The sequence below is a fragment of the Labeo rohita genome, chromosome 8 (assembly GCF_022985175.1).
Source record: "Labeo rohita strain BAU-BD-2019 chromosome 8, IGBB_LRoh.1.0, whole genome shotgun sequence".
Classification (NCBI taxonomy): domain Eukaryota; kingdom Metazoa; phylum Chordata; class Actinopteri; order Cypriniformes; family Cyprinidae; genus Labeo; species Labeo rohita.
Window position 1 is genome coordinate 16911660 of NC_066876.1, and position 27503 is coordinate 16939162.

General features: G+C 38.8%; 1 protein-coding gene across 4 annotated transcripts in view; it reads right to left on the reverse strand.

Annotated features, from left to right (window-relative positions):
- The window catches only part of grid2 (glutamate receptor, ionotropic, delta 2), a 508841-nt gene that overhangs the window by 135687 nt on the left and 345651 nt on the right, over positions 1 to 27503 (reverse strand). For all 4 annotated transcript variants that reach the window (XR_007828268.1, XR_007828269.1, XM_051117352.1 and 1 more), the window contains exon 8: positions 25470 to 25589. Coding sequence is in view for 2 of the 4 variants with exons in the window: in XM_051117352.1 (XP_050973309.1) it covers positions 25470 to 25589 (120 nt within the window). In the remaining 2 variants the exon portion in view is untranslated. The remainder of the gene's footprint in view (positions 1 to 25469; positions 25590 to 27503) is intronic.

Sequence of the window (27503 nt, forward strand, 5' to 3'; positions counted from 1 at the left end):
TTTATATCTTACAATTCTGACTTAATAACTTCAAAAATAAAAGTCAGAATTGTAAGTTTATTTCTCTGAATTTTGAGTTTATTTCTCAAAATTGTGACTTTATTTCTCAGAATTGTTTTTATCTTCCAATTCTACCTTTTTTTTCTTTCGACTGCGAGTTTATCATGCAAAACTTTATAATTCGCAACTGCAAATTCATATCATGCAATTCTAAGAGGAAAAAGTTGTGAGATAAAAAGTCACAATTACCTTTTTTTTTTTTTTTTTTTATTCAGTGGTGGACACAGGTTTCCATAACATCATAAATGGTTGTGAAAATAAATAAAAAATAATCAACATTTAACCATCTATTCATTCATTATACATATATATATATATATATATATATATTTTTTTTTTTTTATAATATATATTTTGTTCATGATAATAAAACAAAAATAGTATGATTATATACATTATATTATTAAAAAATTACAGTATGAAAAAAGAAACAAAGTTTCTATAATATTGTATTTCCTAAATATTATATTAATATTCTAAAATAGTAATTTTCTATAACAGAAGAACTGACCGTCTAAGGTAGTAGAATCCATTAGTAGGCTGAAGAAAGCAGATCTACCTCTGACACAGCTGACATGTGAACCACCAGGAGGTCTGTTGGTTCTTGTCAATTGTATGAATTGATTTTACCCGCAAACACACATCAATGCCTGATAATGAGGTTGTCTAATGAGAGAAAAAGATTCAGCTAAGGCAAAGTCCCTTCAGGGTTTCCAGTCTATTCCGTTTCATTCAAGAGAAACCACACTGAGGTGTACCACAACCGCCCCCATGGAAATGAAGTACAAGACATGTACAAATGTTCAATAAAGTAACATTTTCTCTCTGTGTGTGCTAAACTAAAGCAGAATTAAGGCTGGGAGACTGCAGGGTTGTGACACAGCACGCTAGAGACTGCTGAAAGGAGTGAGGAGCTCCAGGCTGTACATCAAAGATCAGTCTGCACTCTTAGCTGGGCAGATCCTGTGTGAACGGAATAAAATCACACACAAATGGATTGAAACTACTAAGTCTCTCTGTATAACCGACCTAATGACACATGCAGATATTCTGCACCCGCATGCAGAAAGCCCTTTTCTTAATGACTATTTTTCTTGCTCTCCAGAGAAAAAATATTTAAACATCATTAAAATAAAATGCTTGAAAAACAATATTGTGTGAGATAATATGTTTTACATAATATATCTAGATGGAAGCAAAAGCTGTTAAATGGTAACACTTCAGTTTGAGAACCAGTTCTCATTATTACAAGTTGCCTATTTTAATGCATATTTACTAGCATATTGACAGTTTATTAGTACTTATAAAGCACAAATTAATGCTTTATTATGCATGATCATGTTCTAGATTAGGGCTGTCAATACCTATTATTAATCAAGTAATCGATCGATTATTCTGACAATTAATCGAGTAAGTATAATCGTGAACAATAGCCATATATAATAGCAATAAGGCAATAATAATTCATTCAAATAAGGTATCAAAAGCAAGTAATCATATGTTTAAAAAAAAAAAAATGTTAAAATACATAATGTATTATAAACAATAAAACTAATGTACATTATGCATTATAACAAATGACCACAGAGGGATTCTCGTTTGTGAAATGCACCACTTCCGGTATTTCGCAATAATATTTACAGCAAACCTTTCCAGTGCAGACATCTAGTATATCTAAATAGTTGCTTTGCTATAATTTGGGTAAGAGAAAATATAAACTGTTGGTTTTTTTTTTGTTTTGTTTTTTTTATCTGACAGCTGTTTTCCTACAGACAAACATACCTTTTGTTAATTGAATTAGATTATGGTTATGTCAGAGGTTATTTTGCTTCACCTGAGATAAACTATAATTAAACTATGAAGAGTAAAACTGCTGTAAGTAAATACAGACTGACAATTACTGATGCTTGCAAACACGTTCGTAAAATAATTACAAAGTGAAAAATAATAATCAAAGTATGTTTCCGATTAAAAGAGTTTTGTAAACACAATTATCAGTTCAAATGAAATATTCATTTGAACTAATGATTGGATAAACAATAATGAATTTGACTGTAATGCTGGACTAAAGCCAATCTATTTAATATTTAATCTTCAGACACAGCACAGGGCTTCAGAGAGGTGAACGCGCTTGCCATTTTAATAAAGCTTTGTGAACAAAGTCAATTAGTTCATACAAAAGATTAAAAACAATTCTAAATTGAGATTGAAAAATTGTGAACCCATGTTTTCAGTATACGTAACTGCGCTAAAGTCAAAGATTCATCGTCTGAAGTATTCACTGCGTCCACTAATTAGTTTTTCAAGTTCCCAGAAAGGCCATATTTAAGCTTACAGCAAGCATTATTAATAATTATTTCTTAGAAATTTAATTAATCAGAGAGAGAGAGAGAAAAAAAAAAAAGTTTGTAATAAAATAAAGACAAATCTGTATTCACTGTCTTGGACAAAACACTGTCTGTTTGGAAAAGGCCAGATATAAATTATATTGTATATTGTATATATATATTTTAAACGGGAAAACAAAATTCTGCAAACTTTAAGTTTATTTATACTAAACTACAGTGCCTTCCATTAATATTGGCACCCTTGGTAAATACGAGCAAAGATGGCTGTGAAAATAAATCTGAGTCACTGATCCCTTTAATCTTTTATTTAAAAAAAAATCACAAAATTTCAAACCTTCATTAAAGTAAAACAATGGAAAGTGCGGGGGAAATCTCATTATGAAATTAATGTTTTTCTCTAGTTCATGTTGCCCACAATTATTGGCACCCAATTATTGCAACGTCCTTTTCCCAAGGTAACAGCTTTGAGTTTTCGGCTATAATGCCTGAGGAGTTTGGAGAACACCTGACAAGAGACCATTCAATCATACACAATCACTCCAGATCCTTCAGATTCCCAGCTCCATGTTGGTGCTTCTTCTCTTTAGTTTTCCCCACTCATTTTCTATAAGTTTCATCTCAGGGAACTGGGATGGCCAGAAGCTTCATTTTGTGCTCAGTAAAATATTTTTGCGTTGATTTTGATGTTTGTTTTGGATCATTGTCCTGATGGAAGATCCAACCACGGCCCATTGTAAGATTTCTAACAGAAGCAGTCAGGTTTAGATTTTGTATCTGCTAGTATCTGATAGAATCCATGATGCCATGCATCTGAACAAGATGTCCAGGACCTCTGGCAGAAAATATGCCCACAAAATTAAAGATCCAGCAGTATATTTAAGCTTGGGCATGGGGTACTTTTTATCCCTGTTTGGTGGGTTTACTGCCAAAAAGGTTTTTTAGTTTTATCTGACCATAGAAGCCAGTCCCTTTTAAAGTTCCAGTTGAGTCTGACAACTGAATATGCTGGAGTTTATTTTGTGGATGCGTGGGGAAGATTGTTCTTGAAACCCTCCCGAACAACATATGGTGATGTCAGGAATGTTTGATCATTTTTTATGCTTTCTGACCCCAAGACTCAACTTATCTCTGCAATTCTCCAGCTGTGATCTTTGGAGAGTCTTTGGCCACTCAAACTGTCCTCCTCACCTGCATTAGGACAATATAGACACACGTCCTCTTCCAGGCAGATCTGTGACATCTTTTGTTGATTAGACCTTCCTAATTATTGCCCTAATGGTGGAAATTGGATTTTTTTTTTTTTTTTTTTTTTACTGTAAATTTATATTTTCTGAAGCTCAACAATCTTGTTTTGCACATCAGAACTATATTCTTTGGTTTTACTCCTTATGATGGATTTGTGCTCCTCATATTTATAATCCTGTGGAACAGGAAGTCATGGCTGGACAATTTCATGCTCCTAGTCACCCTGGTATGCTAAAAGAAAATGTAAATATAAATTCATATGGGAATATACTTCAGATATATTTTAGTCATACAAATTTCTAGGGGTGCCAATAATTGTGGCCAACATGCATTGGAGAAAATAATGTGTTTCCCCCTACTTTTACTTGAATAAAAAGTTGGAATTTTGTGTTTTTTTTTTTTTTTTAATGAAAAGATAAATAATGCAGATTTCCCAAGAGTGCCAATATTAGTGGAGGACACTGTATATAATATACAATAAAAACATAATATATTTTGTTTTGATTTGTTTGAATCTTTTTGCCTGAAGCAAGTAATGAATGACAATATTAGATGCAGAAAAATAAAGATATCTGTGAAGAAATACTACTGAATCATTTAGAAAAAAATCTCAAAACAGAATCAATGAATTATGATTAGAAAGTTTATAAAGAGGATGACACAAAACAGAGGAAATGAAAAATAAATGTGCTTTGTTAAATTTTTGATATTATCTTCATCTAATTCTCCCTGTACATATCTAATATAACTTCGCTCTTGACAAAACCCAGGACTCTTAATGTAGTGTACTTCCTTCTTTACCGCCACATTTAAAATTAGAGCTGGGTACAGACTATCATCCCCTTCAGCAATATCTAGGGCAACTGTGAAATACTTCCCCCTCATCCTATTAAGACATTGACAGAGTGTGGACTGACTCAACCTTCTCCAACAACATGCCTCCCAGGGAAAGCGAGAGAGCGAGTGAGAGACCGACAAACAGACAGGAATGACTGTGAATGCTTTTATATTTAAAGCAGTTTTAAAGTTGATGCTGCCCTTAAGTCCTGCCCCAAAACAGCATTATGAGGCGACTGAACGGGAAAGTCCAAAAGACTAGCGGGATCCTGACCCCAGATCCGAGCATTCTCTCTTTATCCGCTGCTCGTGGCCTGAGGCGGTGGGCTTCGGGGACACACTAATTCAGTCATGAGGAAACGTTCTGTATATGGGATTAGCCCACATCATAAAGCCTGTATGATGTAGCCTCACTTCCTGCCAGCAGATAATGATGTGGCCCTGTTGAATATTTCAGGCTGTGGATTGTTAAGTGCTTTTTCACGGGGGAACGCTGTCGTGAGCTTTTGCTGTCTAACTGTGGCGTGACGCTTCATCTCTCCCCGGAGGAAGCACCTGGAAAGAGCACTGACCCTGATAACCAGATGCATTTTAATTAGCTGTACTACAGGGATGGATGGGGATGATCACTATTCGTTAGTGGGACATCTTATTGTGAATGTTTTCTCTTTTTACGGTACTTCTCATAAAATAAAATGACAAGCATGAGCATTAAAAAAGATATGTGTGATTTAAAGGGACAATTCAGCCAAAAAAGAAAATCCTGTCATCCCGTATGAATTACAGAACCACTTTTATGGTGATTTTGCATCCTTTTTTGAAGCTTTGCAGGGCCAGTTCTCATTGACTTTCATTATGTGGAAAAAAGCAGCCAAGATATTCTTCAGAAAATCAGCAGAAGAAAGTAAGTCATAAGGGTTTGGAAAAACATGTCCAAAGTACAGTAAATGGGCATCTGTGACAAATGAAATTGAAAATAGTCTAAATCTACTTTAAAACCCAGGTGGCAAGCTACACTCTCCGAAATAAAGGTACAAAAGCTGTCACTGAGGCAGTACCTTTTCAAAAGGTACACTTTTGTACCATTCAGGTACTAATATATACACTTTAGATACTATGATGTACCTTTAAAGTACTAATATAGAGTCTTTAGGTACAAAATGCACCTTTTGAAGAGGTACTGCCCCACTGACAGCTTTTGTACCTTTATTTCTGAGAGTGTAGAAATGTCTTCTTTTTATTCAAGTTAGTTTTATATGGTTTTGAATATTTGTATTTTATTAAAAAGCTTCAATTTTAAATGTCATGTGGTGTAACTATGAAGTAAAAGTTAATAACATATTTAAATCATATTATTATTAGGGCTGTCAAACAATATACAAAATAAAAGTTTGCGTTTGCCTAATATATATGTGTGTGTGCTGAGTATAATTATTATGTTTATATAAAAACAAACACATTGATGTATATATTTAAATAATTACAAATATTGGTATTTATTATCATTTTAATATAATTTATATTATATATAAATAAAAATATTTTGTACATAAAAAACAAATTTCTCTTAAATATATACATTAATTTGTGTGTATTCAAATATACATAATAATACACACATATATTGGGCAAACTCAAACTTTTATCTTGTATGCGATTAATCGCGATTAATCATTTGACAGCCCTAATTATTATTCTTATTATAATTGTTTTTATTTTCTTTTAAAGATATTTAAAATATATTTTCCAAGGTAAAAAAAAATATATAATAAAAAAATAATAAATAAACTAAAATAACTAATTCATAATTTACATTGAATAATGTACATTGACACTACATTTTTGTCTTGTCTTGTCAAATTATGTTTAATATTAGTTATGGTATTTTTAAAAAAATTCAGCAGAAATTTGAGAAATTCAGCATAGGTTTGAAAAAAACATGTCCAAAGTACAATATACGGGCATTCATGATAAATAAAATTACTTTATTTTTGAAAAAAAATGAGTTTAAAACAAATGTGGACATTTTTCAAGGTAGAAATTACTTTAAAAAAGAAAGAAAAAAAGTATGAATTTTTAAAATAATGAATATTGCATTTCTGAAGACCTTACCTTGTCAATAAATAAATAAATACAATAAATACATCAATTATTGCATAAAAATGACTATATTTCCTGCTTAAAATAAACTCAAAATAGGTTGGAACATCAAATTTGTTAATATGTTCAATAAATGAATATTTATTAATAAGTTGAATAAATAATAATTAAACAATAAATATATCTTTTTAAATTTCTTACTAATAAGTGTTAACCTTTTGAGTATTGTTGATGCCTCTAGTAAATATTTGTCTGATATTTAATTTACAATCTATTTTGGGTTTATTTTAAGCCAAGCATATAGTAATTTTTAAGCTATATTTGAGTTGGGTTAAACATAGTTGGGTTAGACATTTAACCCAATCGCTGGGTTAAAACAACCCAGTCACTGGGTTTGTCCATATATCACCCAGCGCTAGGTTGTTTTTAACCCTGCATTTTTTAGACAAAAGCTTTTGAAAAATGATAAGCAGCAAGCAGATTTGTTAAAATATTATTGAAACAGCTTCCCAAAAATAACAAAATGAATTTCAAATTTAGAAATTAAAAAAATTTAATCACAGAAGAAACTCAAAGACTAGAAGGACACGCGATTCTTGCCTTTTTGTCCAGCACAGACACTAGCCTTGGGCATTACATTGGAGATTGTGGAATCAGCAAACACGTTTCTCTTTTATGAATCCTTCTGACATATGACACTTCTCATGTCTGAGTTTCAGAGCTGGCTTGGAATCAACAGTACTCTCAGTTTTTTTTTTTTATAAAAACACTTGGCGCTTTCACACCTTTGCTTGACCTTTAGTAAAGCAGACACAGCACCTGTGGCACACACTAGGGTGTTTTTCTGACGGCTTCATCAGCACCAGGTAATTACCAGCAGGCATCAGAGGAGCCTGCGGTGATCAAAGCTTCAGACGCTGAAGAAAGAGGAAAAATGAGAGCGAGTGAGAGAAAGAAGGTGAGAGAAACAACTGCCGAGTCCAGGCGCTGAGGTATGGAGAGGTGAGGACACTATAGACTCGCCGGGTTGTGTTAATCCGCCTGGAGCGGGAACATGGGAATGTGCTGATCCGCAGAGGCATGGAGAGTCTAAACGGCACTGTCTGCGGTAATCCTCGGGTTTACATGCTGTAATTCTACTGGAAGACGGCAGGAGGGCACACTGGGGGTCTGACCTAGAACCCCCACCTGCGGTCACAGCGTTCAATACGCCCTCTACTAATGAACAGGGTTTCCCCAAGTTTTATAAAGGTGAATTTAAGACTTATTTTTAAAACTTTTGTAGAATAAATTAAAGGGTACACGATATGTCAATACGATCTCTAAGTGTAAATGTCAAAGGAGAACACAATACGTTAAATTGGGTTCATTTCAACTTTAAAGTTTAAAAACAAATCTTCCAACCAATCTATATTACTTTTAATTCATTTTACAAACAAAAAATAACCTAACTAGATCACACTTAACAAAAAGTATACTCTTGCACTGCAAATTCAACAAATGCTTCAGTTAAGGCAAATGCAACAATGACGCAAGTTGTCTCGTTTCCAGGGAAATTTATCAAAATTAAGTGAATTTATGATTTTTAATGTGCACTTTTAATTGTGGGTTTTAAAATGTTAATTATATCTGAGATGGCAAAGCTACATTTCATCAGCCATTACGTCAGTCATCAAAGAACAGCAAATATTTAAAATGGAAATCCTATGTAACATCATAAATTCCTGTCACTTTTGATCATTTTAAAGGGAAACTTCACCCAAAAATGAACGTTCCCCCATGATTTACTCACCCTCCAGCCATCCTAGGTGTACATGACTTTCTTCTTTCAGACGAAATTCAGACGAAAGTTATATTAAAAAATGTCCTGGCTCTTTCAAACTTTATAATGGCAGTAAATGGTGGTTAAAGTGCATCCCTCCATCATAAAAAGTACTTCACATGGCTCCGGGTGGTTAATAAAGGCCTTCTGAAGTAAACTGATGCCCTTGTGTAAGAAAAAAATCTGTATTTATGACTTTAAAATCTCAACAGCCATTTACTGCCACTATAAAGATTGGAGGAGCCAGAATATTTTTTAGTATAACTCTGATTGTATTCGTCTGAAAGAAGAAAGTCATATACAGCTAGGATGGCTTGAGGGTGAGTAAATCATGGGGTCATTTTTATTTTTGGGTGAGATATCCATACATATATATGAAGAGTTCAGATGCAAAAGCCCCTAAATCCATCTGACATATTTCTTTCAAATTAGCATTTCTTTCTGGCTACTTCGTATAGGTTTCTATGTAAGTACTGGTACTTCTGATTGGGCTGAGGCTGGAATTTAGCAAGTTTAAAGTAAAAGTATTTGATGGACGTATACTATGTGTCAGGAGCATTCACCCCATATCATTATCTCATTTTTGACAGAGATGGTTTTAGCTGGTTTTGCATCTGAACTCTTCATATATATATATATATATATATATAAACACACACAGAGCTGGAATGTGTTTTTCTGTCACCACTCTGAATATACAAATATACAAAGAATCAATTTTTTCTTGCTAAAGTTCTTGGCGAAGCAGCATCATAAATAAATAACAATCACAGGGTACTCAGTTCGGTTCTCTGTAATTCCTCCTCCAAATAAAATGGATGTTTCGCTCACTACAAGTCTTAAGATGTTTCCCAGTGCCAAAACAGATATTTGTTCCAGCGAAGTCGAAGCGGTGACAGGCACCTCTGCTTTGAGGACTACGCCTCTCTATATTGAGGGACATTCATCCTGTGGGAGAGCAGGAGATGTTTATCTCTACGACTATTTACAGCATGCAGCCACAATACAAACACTAAATACACAGCCATAAATAAATAATGTACACACACAGGGAGGATTTCAGATTTCTGAAACATCGCAGAAGAATATGCGAAGAGCATGAGAGATCACATTACCAAAAAGAAAAAAGTGTTACGGAGATGACAGCACGATCATAGTCTGAAGAAATGTGCTATGGAAAAATTGCTTGTTTGGATTTTCATGTAAACATCTATGTTACATTTTGTACATTTGTAAATGAGGTTGTCTTATTGTCTTATTTCTTTATGGCATTTTGTTTGAATTGTTCATACACTGTAAAAAATAAAAAACACAATTTGTTGAGTCATCTTAAAATAATTTGTTACCTTGCTGCCTTAAAATTTTAAGTTCAGTCAACTAAAATAAGTTTAGTCAACTTGAAATGTTAAGTTGTACTAAGTAACAACTTAGATATTTGTGTTTGCTGAACTTAACAGATGGGTAAGTAACCTAGCTGTTTAAATTTTTAAGTTGATTCAACTCAAATATCTAAGTTGTCACTTAGTATAATTTAACATTTCAAGTTGAATAAACTTTTTTTGAGTTGACTGAACTTAAAATTTTAAGGCAGCCAGGTTACAAATTATTTTATGTCGACTCAACAAATAGTTTTTTACAGTGTACACCTTGCATTGAATCACAGCAGTACTCACAAAAATGAACCACCAAGACTTGAGGAGCCACCAAGTCACCCCTTGTGGTGAAAATCACGTTTTGTTAATATATATTTTTTAATATGCTTAAAAACAAACCATGTGCAAAATAATAACTTTAGTGTACCATTACAAATGTATAACCAAACGTCTCAACTTGGAGGCTTTTTATATCATTAGTGAAGTGTTTCTATCTATGGATGTTGATTTTTAAAAGGTAGCTATCTGAGATGGCAAACAGGGACATGTTTTGTATAACATTAGCAACACATTATTAGCAATTTGATAATGTTGTCAAGCCAAAGGCTAATGATATCAATTACTATAATGTGTCTGATGTTGCAGAGAGCGATACATAAAATGCAGTACCATTTTGATACATCAACTTGTATATGGCCCTGTATAACTCGCTCTTCCTTTTCTTCTGATTTCTTCAGAATCAGTTTCTGGTATATATACAGTAGCCATATACATATATACAGTATGGATAAATGAATCCAATATTGGCACTTGCCACTGTGTAGCATTCAGTACTTCAACCCAGTGAAAATGGATGAAGTCCGAGCTGGTCTCATTGTGTCATTTTGATTATCAAAGATAAATTTTAAGGGATAAAATTAGTGATCGCGGGGGAACTTCGGATGTGTTTACATTAGCGAAATTTCACTGGCAGTCAAAAGTGTAGCGATATATAGGGTACATTTTGCATAGAACTTACAGTAAAACCAAGTAGCTTTCTGCTGGTCAATGCGGCAAATCGACATGACCAACCTGGACCCTTACTGAAATTTGCATAGGGAAATATTTCGTGGTTAGCATTTTTGTATTTTGAACTCTCAGAAAAAGAGGTAAAAAGCTGTCACTGGGGCAGTATCATTTCAAAAGATTTCAATATGTACAAATAAGGTACTAATATGTACCTTTAAAGGGGACATAGGATGCAAAATTCACTTTTACATGGTGTTTACATATACAGTTGAGGTCGAAAGTTTACATACACCTTGTGATTTACCAAAATAGGAGGGATCATACAAAATGCATGTTATTTTTTATTTAGTACTGACCTGTATTAAATATTCCACATAAAAGACGTTTACATATAGTCCACAAGAGAAAATAATAGCTGAATTTACAAAAATGACACTGTTCAAAAGTTTGCATACGCTTAATTCGTAATACTGTGTTGTTACCTGAATGATCAAAAGTTTACACCCCTGGCTCTTAATGCATCGTTTTTCCTTCTAGAGCATTAGTGAGCATTTGGACCTTCTGTAATAGTTACAATAGAGTCCCTCAGTTGCCCGCAGTGTGAAAAGATGACTCTTAAAATCATACAGTCATTGTTGGAAAGGGTTCAAATACACAAAAATGCTGAAAAACCAAAGAATTTGTTGGACCTTAAGGATTTTTCTGTAAAACATTGGACAGTTTAACTGTTCAGGATATAAAAGGGACTCATGAACAACTATCACTAAACAAAACAAAACAAAACAAAAAACAAAACAACACAGCTGTGGATCATTCAGATTAAGAACACAGTATTAGGAATCAACCTGTCACAAGCGCGGTCTCTGTGGCTCCTCCCGTCCCGCGCCAGCGGGAACCCTCTCCCGAGTATTGACTACGTTTCCCACAATCCCGTGCCTGGGGCCGCTCTCTTCCGGTTCCGGGTCTTGCGGTTCACATCCGCTCTGGCGGCCATTTCAGCGTGCCTCGCCAGCGCGTTCGTCGCGAAGTTTTGTTGGTCATGCCCTCAATCCTGAGCGTTATTTATCGGACTGCCTTTTCTGTTATCAACCGGACTGTTACCCCTCTTAGTGAACTTTTGCTGCCTGCCTTTCGTCGACCCTCGCTATCCCCACGGACTATTGCTCTTGATCGCTGCCGGCCCCGACCCTTTGCATGGACTCTGACCATTCCTTTGGATCTGCCTTCGTTGTCCCAGTCCGCTGTTGTTGACCCTCGCCTGTTTGTTTTGTCCGATTTCAATAAACTGTTGCATATGGATCCTACGTCTCAAGATTCATCATTGACCGCGTCACAGAAAACTTTGCCGCCTTCGGATCCAGCGACGGTTTCACAGTTCGCGTCGGAGATGTCTGCTCAAGCTACCATGCTAACCCAGCACCAGCAACAACTAGAACGGCTCACCGCACTGACGGAGCAGCTGGTGCAAGCGGTCCAAGGGTTACAGGTAGCTGCACCTCCCGTCGCCACTCCTCCACCTCCACCTGCACAACCCCCAGCGGTTCAGCCTGTCGCCGCCAGCCCCCGACTTGCCTTCCCAGAAAAATTTGATGGTACAGCAGACAAATGTAAGGGGTTTTTGTTACAATGTACCCTGTTCGTTAATCAACAGCCCAATCTTTACGCTACGGACGAGAGCAAGATAGCGTTTGTTTGCTCTCTTTTGACTGGAAAGGCACTCGAGTGGGCCACCGCGGTGTGGGACCTCAGACAATCCACTTACCCCACGTTTGCTAATTTCCTCGTAAGCTTTAAGGAGGTCTTCCAACCTGCTCCAGAAGGAAGTGAGGCGGGGGAGCAGATTATGGCGTTGCGGCAAGGACGCCGCACGGCCGCCGAATATGCTTTGGATTTTAGAACACTGGCAGCGCAAAGTGGATGGAATGACGGTCCTCTCAAGTTACATTACCGCAAGGGACTTAACGCGGATCTGCAGGTGGAGCTAGCCTGTCGTGATGAGGGACTTTCACTGAGCCAATACATCGACCTCTCCGTCAGGATCGACAAAGTAATGCGGTCCCGCAAACCCAACCGGAGTCTCCCTGCAACGTTTCTGCCGCAGCCGTCGGCCTCCACTAACCCTGAGCCTATGCACCTGGGAACAACAAGACTCACCGTCGAGGAGAGGGAGCGTCGTTTGCGTAACAACCTCTGTCTCTACTGCGGACAGGCGGGTCACATCCGTGCCACCTGCCCGACTCGTCCACCACGACCTCCCACCTCGGTGAGTGTTTCTAAATCCTGTTTGAATCGTTGTGAGATTCCAGTGATGCTTAATTCAGACGGCATATCTGTCACTACCGTGGCGCTAATTGACTCCGGCGCTGCCGGCAACTTTATTGACAAAGACTTTGTACATGCTAACCGTTTGCCTGTTTTGTCTTGTGCTCACCCCGTGGCAGTGGCCGCCCTCGACGGGAGACCATTAGGGACGGGCCGCGTCAATCACGTCACCAAGGACCTCATCCTCCGTATAGAACCCGGTCATCAAGAAACCATCCGGTTCTTTGTGATAACCTCACCACAGTCACCCCTCATCTTAGGCTATCCATGGCTAAACCGTCACGAACCCACCATCTCCTGGGCAGGAGGAGTCATCACCCACTGGTCACCACACTGCCTGGAACACTGCGTCCACCCAACTCCTCAAACACAACCCAAGCCAGCCACGCCTCCACCTTGCAGCACCATCCCCGTGGAATACCAAGACCTGCTCGAGGCATTCAGCACAGTCAAGGCAACGGAGTTGCCACCTCACAGGCCAGGGGACTGCGCTATTGATTTAACACCTGGGGCCACACCACCTCGAGGTCGTGTTTTCCCACTCTCACAGCCAGAGTCTCTGGCTATGGAGAAATACATCAAGGAAGAACTAGCAAAGGGATTTATTCAACCCTCAACCTCTCCTTTCTCAGCTGGTTTCTTCTTCGTGAAGAAGAAAGATGGAGGCTTGCAGCCATGCATCGACTACCGTTCCCTTAATGAAGTAACCATAAAGTACCGGTATCCACTTCCCCTCGTCCCGCCAGCTTTGGAACAGCTACGGTCTGCAAGGTACTACACAAAGCTAGATATTCGCTCTGCCTACAACCTGATCCACATCCGAGAAGGCAACGAGTGGAAGACGGCTTTCTCCACCACCTCAGGCCACTACGAGTACCGGGTGATGCCCTTCGGCCTGGTCAATAGTCCGTCTTATTTTCAAGCGTTTGTCAATGATGTATTCAGAGACATGCTGAACCGTTGGGTCATTGTGTACATGGACGATATTCTTGTCTACTCCAACTCCTATGCCGAACATGTCCAGCACGTCAGGTCAGTCCTCCAACGCCTTGTCCAACATAAACTGTATGCCAAGGAGGAGAAGTGTCAATTTCATCAGCAAAGTATTGCCTTTTTGGGGTACATCATCAGCCCGCAAGGTGTGGCTATGGATGAAACCAAGGTCAAGGCTGTACAAAACTGGCCCCAACCCAGAACCCTTAAGGAGCTGCAACGGTTCCTAGGATTCTCCAACTTTTACCGAAGATTTATTCGTAATTTCAGCTCGGTAGCCGCCCCACTCACAGCTATGGCCAAGAAGGGCGAAACCCGCCTCACCTGGTCACCTGACGCCCTGAGTGCCTTCCATGAGCTTTGGCGGAGGTTCACCTCAGCTCCTGTCCTCCGGCACCCAGATCCTCAGCTACCCTTCCTCGTCGAAGTCGATGCCTCAAGCACAGGGGTGGGGGCTGTGCTTTCACAAAAACAGGGACACCCTCCAAAGACCTTCCCCTGCGCCTTTTTCTCCCACAAACTCAGCCCGGCCGAGAAGAATTATGATGTGGGTAACCGAGAGCTCCTTGCTATTAAGCTCGCCCTAGAAGAGTGGAGGCACTGGTTGGAGGGGGCCCGCAACCCTTTTGTCATCTTGACTGATCACAAGAACCTGGAGTACCTCCGATCCGCCAAGGTCCTTAACCATCAACAAGCTAGATGGGCACTCTTCTTTACCCGGTTTGATTTCACCATAAACTACTGTCCTGGGTCCCAAAATCTGAAAGCTGACGCCCTATCTCGCATACACGAACCTAACCATGCCATCCATCCACCAGAGCCCATCCTTCCAGCGTCCATAATCGTCGCACCAGTCACCTGGGACATCATGACAGAAATCACGGAGGCCCAGGCTCAAGACCCTCCTCCAATAGAGTGTCCAGACAACCTCACCTACGTACCCGCTGTGCTTCGCCCACGCATCCTCTCCGAGGTCCACACCACACCCAGCTCAGGGCATCCAGGGATCGAGGCCACGCTCGATCTCCTGCACAATCGTTTCTGGTGGCCCACAATGCGCCATGACACCACAAACTTTGTTAAGAACTGTGTCACCTGCTGTACCACTAAGACCCCACGTCAACTACCCGCGGGTCTGTTGCAACCCTTGCCAGTTCCCAAGCGCCCCTGGTCCCACATAGCTGTCGACTTATTCACAGACCTCCCTCCATCCCAGGGTCACACTACCATTCTGTCCGTGGTTGACAGATTCTCAAAGGGATGTCGCCTCATCCCCCTCCAGAAATTACCCACGGCCATGGAAACAGCTGAGGCTCTCTGCAACTCCGTGTTCCGGTATTATGGCCTTCCAGAGGATATCGTGTCTGATCGCGGCCCACAGTTCACCTCCCGCCTCTGGTCTAACTTTTTCCGTCTTCTGGGAGCTAACGTAAGCCTGACGTCAGGATATCATCCGGAGGCCAACGGCCAGGTTGAGAGGCTGAACCAGGAGTTGACCCGGTTTCTACGCTCATATTGCCACGACCACCAGGAGGACTGGAGCCGTTACGTCCTCTGGGCTGAATATGCCCAGAACTCTATTCGTAAAGCATCTACTAACTTAACACCTTTTCAATGTATCCTAGGGTTCCAACCTCCCTTATTTCAACGGTCAGGGGAGCCATCAGACTTACCCGCGGTCAACTCCTGGTTCCAACGGAGCGAGCAGACCTGGAACCGAGCCCACGTGCACTTGCAAAGAGCTGTCCGCAGAACCCAGGCCCAGGCGGATCGCCGACGTCGACCCAATCCGGCCTACGAGCCCGGCCAATGGGTCTGGCTCTCGACCCGGGACCTGCGTCTCCATCTACCTTGCAAGAAACTTAGCCCCAGGTACGTGGGTCCATTTAAGATCATACGTCAAATCACTCCTGTATCATTCAGACTTGCTTTACCACCCGAGTATCGTATCTCACCAACTTTTCATGTTTCCCTGCTTAAGCCCGCTGGCCCCCCGGATGGGGGGGGGATCCTAGACGAGACCGCCCCGCAGAGACCAGCCCCCCTGCTCATCGAGGGCGAGGAGGCCTACCGAGTCAACACTATACTGGACTCCCGACGCCGGAGCGGTCGCCTACAGTACCTGGTCGACTGGGAGGGTTACGGCCCCGAGGAGCGGTCCTGGGTGCCCGCCGAAGACATCTTGGACCCCTCCCTCACCGTGGACTTCCACACTGCTCACCCGGATCGGCCAGGGCCCCGACCCAGGGGTAGACCCCGGCGTCGGTTGCCTCCTCGTGCCAGGAGGCACTCGCAGGGGGGGGGCTCTGTCACAAGCGCGGTCTCTGTGGCTCCTCCCGTCCCGCGCCAGCGGGAACCCTCTCCCAAGTATTGACTACGTTTCCCACAATCCCATGCCTGGGGCCGCTCTCTTCCGGTTCCGGGTCTTGCGGTTCACATCCGCTCTGGCGGCCATTTCAGCGTGCCTCGCCGGCGCGTTCGTCGCGAAGTTTTGTTGGTCATGCCCTCAATCCTGAGCGTTATTTATCGGACTGCCTTTTCTGTTATCAACCGGACTGTTACCCCTCTTAGTGAACCTTTGCTGCCTGCCTTTCGTCGACCTTTCGCCTTATCCCCATGGACTATTGCTCTTGATCGCTGCCGGCCCCGACCCTTTGCATGGACTCTGACCATTCCTTTGGATCTGCCTTCGTTGTCCCAGTCCGCTGTTGTTGACCCTCGCCTGTTTGTTTTGTCCGATTTCAATAAACTGTTGCATATGGATCTTACGTCTCAAGATTCATCATTGACCGCGTCACACAACCTTATGTAAACTTTTGAATGGGGTCATTTTTGTAAATTCAACTATTGTTTTCTCTTGTGGACTACATGTAAACATCTTTAATGTAAAATATCTTATTCAGGTCAGAACTGAATTAAAAATAACATGCATTTTGTATGATCCCTCTTATTTTGGTAAAATAATTTACATTTTGCAGATTCTGCAAGGTGTATGAAAACTTTTGACCTCAACTGTAAATGTGTCTTAGTAGTGTGTGGACAATGATAAAAATTAATTCACTCCCTTTTTAAATATCCTTTAGCACCTTTAGAGGTAAGCAAGGTACAAATGCATACCTTTTGAAAAGGTACAGCCCCTTTTTTTCCCCTGAGAGTGTAAGTAAAGAGCCACATTAGCTCTACAATAATTGAGTGCTTTAAGAGAAAATATAACGTTGGCAGATAAAAGTATATATTTTTTTAAACCTCAAAAGAGGTATTCATATTATAACCCAAATTCAATAACACAACTAGGATTGTGATCTGAAATTTCTATAATATTATATTTAAGAGACGGTTTTAAATAAAACTCTCCTAGCCAAAATCTATATCCGAACAAGAGGTACTTTAGCTCAATAGAATAAATACATATTCGCCTTGGGGGGGGAAAATGGTAATATATCTCTGCATAAGTCTACAAAGTGGAAGTGAGGCCTGGTGTGGAACAAAGGAGTAAATATGGGACTGCAGCGAACAAAAGCGCAGCCATGCCCAGCTCTTCTTCCATATCTATTCAATCACTTCCTCCTTTAACAATATGATAATACAATTCGTGTCACACATGCGGATGAAAATATCTTTCTACTCTTGGAAAATTGAAGAGGGGCTGCTGTTGAAAAGAGAAACCCAAGGCATTTAACACATTGGCAATCTACAGGGAGATGTCTAGACAAAATGTGCCAAAAAAAGTGTGCGGCTCTAAGGCAGCACAAATCAATGATAGTCTTGCTCGTCCGCGCTCTCTCTCTCTACCTCCAATCCTACCGGCCGAGACAGCTCCTCTCAAAGAACATCTGAATCTACCTAATGGAATGGAAAATTGGGGGAAATGGGGAGTCAGGCCCGAGGGGATATCTTTCCCCACTGTACAGTTTTCACATATTTAACACAGGCGCTTCTACAACCTTGCCTTGCGCGTCGGTGAACACATTAATGCACATCACCCTGCCGTAAAGGTGCCAGGGCCATTTCCGAATATTAATATAGCACACTCAAAGTCATGCTGTACTACTCCGGCCGTACCTTGAGGGCCACCTTTGCCTAGTCACATAACAGAGTTTGTTTCAGGTCCTAAATGCTTTGTAGTTCACTGTTAGAAACGATCTAAGTGAGTGAATGCAGACGCTTCTAGCTACGCAAGCTCAGTTTTGTTACGCTGAAACACTGCAACGTGTCAAACCACAAGTATGCTGCAAGCACTGTAAGCTGTCTTCTGAGGTCAGTTTTCTCTTTCAGGTCAATTACTGTCAAGAAGGAAGAGAATCTTGTTAAACACGTTAGCTATGGCACGTCAGCTTTTATTCATCAAGGATGAATTAAATTGGTCAAAAGCAACAGTAAAAACATTTATAATGTTACAATAGATTTCTGTTTAGGGGGAGAGTGAGCCAATTTTTTATTCAGGGTGAGTTGAGCCAATTTTTATTTACGGCGTGTACATGACAGTAATGAGTCCAAGAATGTGGTGCATCCTTGGATCCTAATGGCTTTCCACTAAAAAAGGTCTCTTGGCTCAACTTGCTCCCAGTGTGGTGTAAATTGAGCCTAGGGAGAGGGTAAGTTGAGCCACATGGAGTTAAACTGTGATGCTGTTTATTCTGAAGTTAAATTGTACATTTTCACCTCATGCTGTATCAAAGGAAGAGAAATTCAATAAAACAGCTTCTTAAAATCTATGTGTGAGCCTTGTGATGGACTGGCGATTCATCCAAGGAGTTACCCAACCTGTGACTCAAAACGCTGGGTTAGGCTCCATCTCCCTGTGACCCTAATAAGCATAAAACGGGATAATGGAATCGATGTGCGGATGTCTTCAAAAAGAAAATAACAGAAAGGAAGAAAGAAAGAAAGAAAGAAAGAAAGAAGGAAGGAAAGACAAAGAAAGAAAGAAGTAGAAGTAGAAAATAAAGGAAGGAAGGACGGAAGGAAGACAGAAAGAAGGAAAGACAAAAAGAAAGAAGAAGAAGAAGGAAGAAAGGAAGGAAAGAAAGAAAAACAAAGAAAGAAAGAAAGAAATAAGAAGAAGAACAAGAAGAAGGAAGGAAGGAAGAAAGGAAAAAAGAAAGAACAAACGAAAGACAGAAAGGAAGGAAAGAAAGAAAGAAAGAAGAAGAAGAAAATGAAGGAAGGAAGGAAGGAAGGAAGAAGAAAGAAGTAAAGACAAAGAAAGAAAGAGAAAGATGGAAAGAAAGGAAGAAAGACAAAGAAAGAAAGAAAGAAAGAAGAAGAACAAGAAAGAAAGAAAGAAAAAAGGAAAAACAAAGAAATAAGGAAAGAAGGATAAAAATAGAAGGAAAGAAGGAAAGACAAAGAAAGAAAGAAGAATAAGAAAAAGAAGGAAGGAAGAAAGAAAGAAGAAGAACAAGGAGGAGGAAAGAAGGAAAAAGAAAGAAGGAAGGAAGGAAGGAAGGAAGGAAGGAAGGAAGGAAGGCCAGTTTTCCTAAACAAGGCATATTAACTTTTTTTAGAACCAAAATAAGTTCAAAACAAAGTACACAATCAAGAATGTTTGGTCCAGAATAAATGAAATATAATGTAGAATTACAGTAAAATAATATTTTATAATTATAAGAAGGGGTGAGCCATAGGCTCCACTTACCTCAGGACCTTTAGCTCAAATTACCCCACTTCTACCATTTTAACAAACTTGTATCATCCAGCAGTTTAGAGCTAACATTTTAACAGTATAGACTCATATTATTATTAAACAATATTTTTTCAGATTTGTCTGTGATTGTTCAGACACAAGAGGCATGAGTCCTTGAACATAAAAATCACTTTGAACAGCAAAAAAACAGTTTTTGAACTTAAATGTAGTTATGAATTATTCAATGGGCCTCTCTCCATCACACGTTGAGTCAAATTGATAACTCTTCATGTATTTGTGGTCACATCCCTAATTTTGTTTAAGGTTGCCTAGAAACAAGGGGTGGCTGAACTAGCCCACAAGCTCACATCACCCCGCCCTCCCCTACATTGTTCCTTTTTAGCAAAGAATCCTGAAAACAATTTTCCAGAAAAGCAGTACAACTGTTTAAACATTACTTATAAATCTTTCTTACAAACCAAATCAACATGAAGACTTGGAGTAATGATGCTGAAAATCATCAAAGGAACAGATTACATTTTTAACTATATTAAATTAGAAAACAATAATTTTAACCTGTAATAATATTACTGTTTTACTGTATTTTTGATCAAACAAATGCACCTTTGGTGAGCATAGGAGACTTCTTTCATAAAAAACAAATCTTACAGACCCCAAACTTTTCATCTGCGATATACGTTTCCAAGCTAATGATGTAGCAGATGTTAGAAACTCCATATGTAAGTTTTAACTACCTTGGTGCTTGCTGATGGTCATACATAGTTAATGAGCGGCTGATGCTTATGGGACGTTAAGCTGGCTAGTAATAGAGTTTTCTACCTCTCTATTCCCAGTGACGCCTGCCTAGCCTCTTCTTTTTCTCTGCGCATTTTCCTAACTCTTTCGGCTCAGTGGTCTTTCACATTAGCACAAACTTCATCACATATTCCCTACTGACTGCCCAACCTGTGCTCTAATACGTTTTCAATGAAGGCAAAAACAAAAGAATATTTTGTATCCCAGCAGGGATGATTAGCTAAAATGGCTAATCGAGCAATTACGCCACTGTATGCTTTTTAGATGTTTTGATATATAGAGAGGTGAGCCGAATGTAGCCAATGGATTTAATGATGTGGAAAACTAATTCTTGCATGGTGGTAAAACTAATTATGACAGATTGCTTTGAACCATTATAATGGAAATATGGGCACAGTATATATTTACATAACTCTGTAGTGGTGTATACACATGGGGCCTAAAAAGAAGTTGGAAATACACAAAATTTTAGGATTTTACTTTTTCAACTTTGTCAAATCGCAGTGTATGAGTGCAGTGAATAACAGAATTTTCACCAGCCACAATTTGAATCTATGAACTGGAGACTGTGGTCAGTGAAACGATATAATGCAGGATGCTGAAATATGGCCGTCACTTATTACCCTAGAGTCACCTTCACACCAATTACCCCACCGACAAGTCTATGTTAGGAACAAAAGCCATTAAAAAGCCTGTTCAGACGTGGCTGATAATGTTCTGGACAATTGACCATATGAAAAGCGAGCAAGGGTTTGTGCAATCCCTTGTGACACTGTTAAAATGTGGAGAGAAAAACTACAAATGTTCTTTCAGAAACAAGCTCAAGAACAGGCTGGAAAAACTTCCCCCTCACAGGAGGAAGCTGAGATAACTACTGCTAATGTGTTACCAGGGGGTCACATTAAACAGGTTTTGTTTTCCGGTCAATGTCAACAAGTGTGGAAACATATTGTGTATGTCTGGAAATACAGCAGTTAATTGCAGAGATGTTTAAAACACAAGTGGCTTCAACATATGTACAGAACTTGTGAAGAACTGCCATTCTGTTTATCTATACTACTTGTTTGCATATTTTCAAGCCAGAGAAAGAGACCATATATATGTATATGGCTTAATCATTCAAGCTTCAAGCTCAATATAATCATTAATAAAACCATTGCCAACAGTAGTGAGCAGAACCCAGTCTAACAAGCCTTCCTACTGAAGCAATTATCCACTCTGATTAAAGAAACTCGCTTAATGTAATTACTTTGTACTTAAAAGATTCATTTCATCTTTTGGAAGTGCAGCACAGATCTTGTTTGTGTCAGAGGCCATTATCTTTAATGAAATCTGACAATTTAATTTGTGCATGATGGCAGTAAGGATGCAGTGAGTTCCAGTGGATGAGAGGAAGTGGCATTATTAAAGGATACCAGCCTGTTGTCTGATGGTTGTCTGTGGACTTTGGCACAGTGGAGTCCTCAAGGACAACCACTGACCCTCTGATTAACATCTCATATCAGATCCAAGTCACTTCAGACCCATGATCGGCACTATGACAGCACGTTCGGCTGCCTGATCTAGAAAATCCTTTGGTGCATGTAAAAACTTTACATTTGGCATTTCAAAAGGCATCAAGTCTGGAAAGAATTGCAAACCACTTCATGGTACCACTTAAGGTAACACTTTAACGTCCAATTCTCACTATATTTTCTAGATCTTTTAATCCGACCCACTACCTAAACGTAATAACTACCTTAATAACTATTAATAAGCAGCAAATTAGTAGTCTATTGAGGGAAAACTCTTAAAGAGCAGGTCATATGGTATTTTAAAGTGTCCTAATATTGTGTTGGAGTCCCTTAAAACAGGTTTAAATGCATCTAAGGTCCAAAAACATTGTAGTTTTCTCATGTATGCATAGTCATTTCTCAATGATTTCCAAACGATTTTTTTGATCATCAGTTCTGAGCATAAGGTCTGTAAACTCCTCCCTTCCATAAGCCTGCTGTGCTCTGATTGGTCAGCTGGCCAAGTCTGTTGTGATTGGCACAGTGAGGAGTACTTGAGCAAGTTAGCAAGCGCTACTATCTGTGTTGCCAAGTCCACGGTTGTTTTTTATGTCTGCTGGTTTAAGCAACTCCAATAAAATCATATTTAACCCCTGGAATTTGAATTTACCAGGAGAACCCTGAAAAAAAACATGTAGGGTAGACCGGGTACAGTTGGCACAGGGGTACATCTGAAACACCTTAAATAACTTGAGTGCGCAACAAGTCTGATCTATAAAATTTGATTCACACATGCGTATTAGAACCCTCTTTGATTGTAGGAAATTTGAAGTACGTGCAGTTATCCAGTCCAAAGATATAGGTGAAAGTGCTCTAAAAACTTTACCTTTGTGTCATGCAAGGTCACCGTAAAATCTAGAGAAATGTTTGAGGTGGTCAGCGGGGTACAGTTGAGACACAGTGTCTCACCACACAATTGTACCCGCACTAGAATCCTATTGCGGGACATGCAGTTTGGTCGCACAATGTAAGATCACAAGGTAATAGTCACATTCAGACAATATACCTTTGTTTTGAGAATGATCTTTGTTTTGTTATTATTTTTACTGTTACTCAACTTTTCAACTGTTACTATTAAAATGATGAGCTGAAATGAAACATTGTATCGGTGTTTGCCAGTACGGTACAATGTTTTACAAATGAACTACTTTTAACTAAACAAATAATCATTCTTAGGAAATAATGGGTTCACAGTGAATTATTAGAACTATTTCAGTAAGACAGTAATATAATGGTTTACCTGGAAACCTAAAGCTGCACTAGGTATACATCACAAAAAAATGTATATTTTGAGCACATAACGTATCAATCGTACTTACAGGTTGTGGTTCGGATACGCTTGTTGGTCCAAATAAAGAAGATTAGAAGCCAACGAAGATAAAAGGCATGACTAAAGAAGCAGTTCGGAAGTGTTTGTATTTTGCGGACAGGCAGGGATTATGCAAATTAGTTACTTAGTGAAGTCTATCGTTAACAGGCAGAAGATTCGAAAATAAAACACTAAGGCGATTCAGAGCCAACTCTTTCTTTTGAGAGACAATATCTTTATCATGCACTTCTTTGATTAACAACTTTGCAGACTGTTTACATTGAATGATAGCTACGTTACAAACAGTGTTGCCAAGTCCTGCCGAATTGGGCAACATTAACACTGTTGCCGCAGGTTGTTTTTTTCATGTCCGCGGGTTGAAGCGACCGACTAATGTAATATTTAGCCCCTGGAATGTTAATTTGAGCAGGGGAACCCCACCAAAAAAGTTAGATGTTTTGAGTAGCAATTGGACGGGTTCTCTTGTGAAAACCTGGCAACCCTGGTTACAAACTGCAAAAAATATATTTTTCGAAAACCCATATGACCCGGTCTTTAATTAATAGTGAATATATGTTCCCTTCTCTAAAGTGTTACCCATTAGCCAACAGCAACTGCAAACAAACAAACCCAGGGTTCAAAATGAACATGGTGCCACACAAAAAGTGAGTGAACTGGAAAAAAGTATCAACCTAAATATTTATGTCTAATCATGAGACTATTTTGCATTGTTGTTTTCCCCCATACCAGTTGCACTGCTCAGCTTTTTCACCCTTTGCCATATCCTATAAGTCACAAATATATACAACTTCTGATGGTAAATTTTCCACTTCACCATAAGATTCTTGAGTCTGAAGTTGTCTTAGTAGATGGTTTGAATTGTGGCCATCGCTTACACTGGAATGGGTCAGATCATTAAAGGAACAGTTTACCCAAAAATGAAAATTCGCTTTAATTTTTACTCAGGCAATTCAATATGTAGATGAGCTTCTTCATCAGAGCTGATTGGGTAAAATTTAGAATTGCATAATTTGCTCACCAGTGGATCCTCTGCAGTGAATGGGCGCTGTCAGAATAAGAGTTTACACAGTTGTTCTGATGAAGAAACAAACTCTTTAGAAAATGTTCATTTTGGGGTGAACTATCCCTTTCAATTAATTAAAATAAGTAAATAAATAATGTTGCAGTTCATAAAGTGACTAGCATGCAAATAATTATATTTACTCACCAAAGCTATTAGCTAATTGTTAATTTCGGACCCTGTTTACACCAACTCCACTAGCTAGGTTTATTTGGTTTTTGCTCTGATAAACTGTGCTATAAAACTAGTGTACCAGAAAGCGGCTTTCAGTTTAATTTGCGTGTTTAACTACTGCATAATAAATAACCTTTTCATTGACTGTTTTGAAATGATAGAAGAGAATGTGAAATCTCAGATGTTTGCGCCCTAAATGCTAAAAAGTGTGGCAGGGTGCTTTTGTGTAACCACAAGGAACGTATAAATGATTTCCTGATCAGCAACTGACACAAATCAATTATTTCATTTATTTCAGCTAAATAAACAAGTCCAACTTATTTCTCCAGACGGGTGGAGATGGGGGTATCCCCATCCGAGAGCGTAGCCTGATCTACACATTATTCAGCTCCAAAGCTGCCGTTCTGTCATGAGCAATTGATCCACATTCCGTGGGGAAGACAGAGACAGATTAGGACCAATATTTGAATGAGCAAATACACATAAATATGACTAAAGTAATTAACGACAAACGAATGGAAAGAACAGATTAATTATCTTGCGGATCACTGGGGAATGACTCTTATGTTACTGCTGCTTAACTACCTCCTCACTCCACCAAAGCCGAGATGAACAGACGAGCAAACAACAGAAAAACTGATAAACAATGCGTTGATGCACTGCCGCTCTCTGAGGGAGGCTGATGGAATTCATTAGGCTTCTGTGATTATCAATTAAAATCCAAAAGCTCTTTGAATTAAGACAATTGTGTTTCTGGAAGTGTCTAAACTAATATTGTGGGTTTGAGCGGGATGTCTCTTACCCGGCTGACTCCACGGCCGCGGTCCTCTCCATAGTTGGTGCCCAAGATCTCAAAGTAGATGTTGGGGTTAGAGCCATTATCATTGAACTCCAGCAAGCTGGTCAGACCACTTACACCTCCCTGTAAAAAAAAGTCACGTATAAATCAAATGCTGAAGTTTGACATGTGACGTGTCAAATTTGACATTTGATATGTGTTTGACATGGCTTTGTCATCTAATGAAAACCATGTGGAAAAAAAATGTCTCATTAAGCACTTACACATTACATGTGTGAGTAATTATCATCCCACTAATGGCACCACAGAGAACTACAAATTAGAGTTTTAACACACTCCTGTTATCAGCCAGAAATTCCCGCCACTAAGCCACACCATTGGTCAAGTAGTCAATGTTGTTGTCCAAGTCAGCCAAGTCAGACCACTCAAACAAAATTATCTTCTTTTTTTTTTTTTTTTTTTTTTTTTGTGCCAACAGGGAGGTTTTTTAATGTGTTAATTTGTGAAAGTGCCTTTTTTACACAAATCCTTAAATATTAAAAATCCAATAACAGCAACAAAACAACAACATTATCAACAACAACAATTATTATTATTTATAATAATAATAATTATTATTATTATAATTATTATTATTATACACTACCATTCAAAAATAAGGGGTCAGGATTTTTTTTTATAATTTTATTTAGAATGGATGCATTAAATTGATTAAAAGTGACTATAAAGACATTTAAAATGTTAAAAAAGACTTCTGTTTCAAATACATCTAAAATGTTTTCCTGTATTACAATTCACAACAAAAATATTAAGCATAACTGTTTTCAACAATAAGAAGAAATGTTTTTGAGATCAAATCAGCATATTAAAATGATTTCTGAGGGAAGACTGCAATAATGACTGTTGAAAATTCAGCTTTGCCATACATTACAAAATGACATTGCACAAATATATTAAATTATATTAAATTACAAAAATATATTAAAATAGCAGACAGTTTTTTCTACTTTTTATGTAATACTAGTTTACAATATTACAGTATTTTTTTATTTAAAAAACAGCATCCTTAGTGAACAGAAGGGACTTTAAAAAGCATTTTGAAAAAAAAAAAAAAGAAAGAAAAAATTCTTACTGACCCCAAACCTTTGACCAGTAGTGTCCAAGAAAGAAAAAAATAATTTTAATTATAAATAACCCATAGATAGATGATAGATGTTTTGGATGAAATTTGAGAGCTTTCTGACCCTGCATAGACAGCCACGCAACTACTGCATTCAAGGCCAAGAAAGATAGTAAGGACAGGATTAAAAGTGACTTTTAATCCTGATTTTTTGAAGCTATGAGAATGTGTGTGCAAAGAAAACAAAAAGAATGGCTTTATTCAACAATTTCTTCTCTTCTGTGACAATCTTCAACATGCATTCATGAGAGTACAGTACTCAATGTATGTGTATGGTGCTGCTGACGCAGGAGGCCGGTGTTCTGACGAAGAACATCCTTCATCATCTTTATATTCTGGTTTGAATAATGCTTGGTACACACTAAAAGATTTTTAAAATCTCATAAGATCTTCAAAATGTGAGAGACCACAAACATGAGAACAAAAAAAATCATTAATTTAACAATTTTGCTCCTATAGTGTATGGTGTGCCACAATGTGACAAAGACATTACACCACACACCAACAGATTTTCAACCAGAGTCCCGACTGTGAACACGGGAAATCTCGCAAAATTTCTCGAGACTTGAGAATAAACATAAATCAGCCCAAAATTAGCCCAATTATCTTGTGGTGTGTACCCTGCATAAGTCCTGTCTGTTGAAAACTCCTGCCATGTTTATGAAAACTGTTTTATGTACAGTGTGCATCTTCCTCTACTTGTAAACAAGGTGTAGCACATCCAGGTTCTATGTCAGACTGCCAGCTCTGGTGTCAGCAGCACCATACACATGTGTTGTAGTACTTTCACAAATGCGCATCAAAGACTGACATGGAAGAAAAGAAGTTGTTGAATAACGTCATTATTTTTGTTTTCT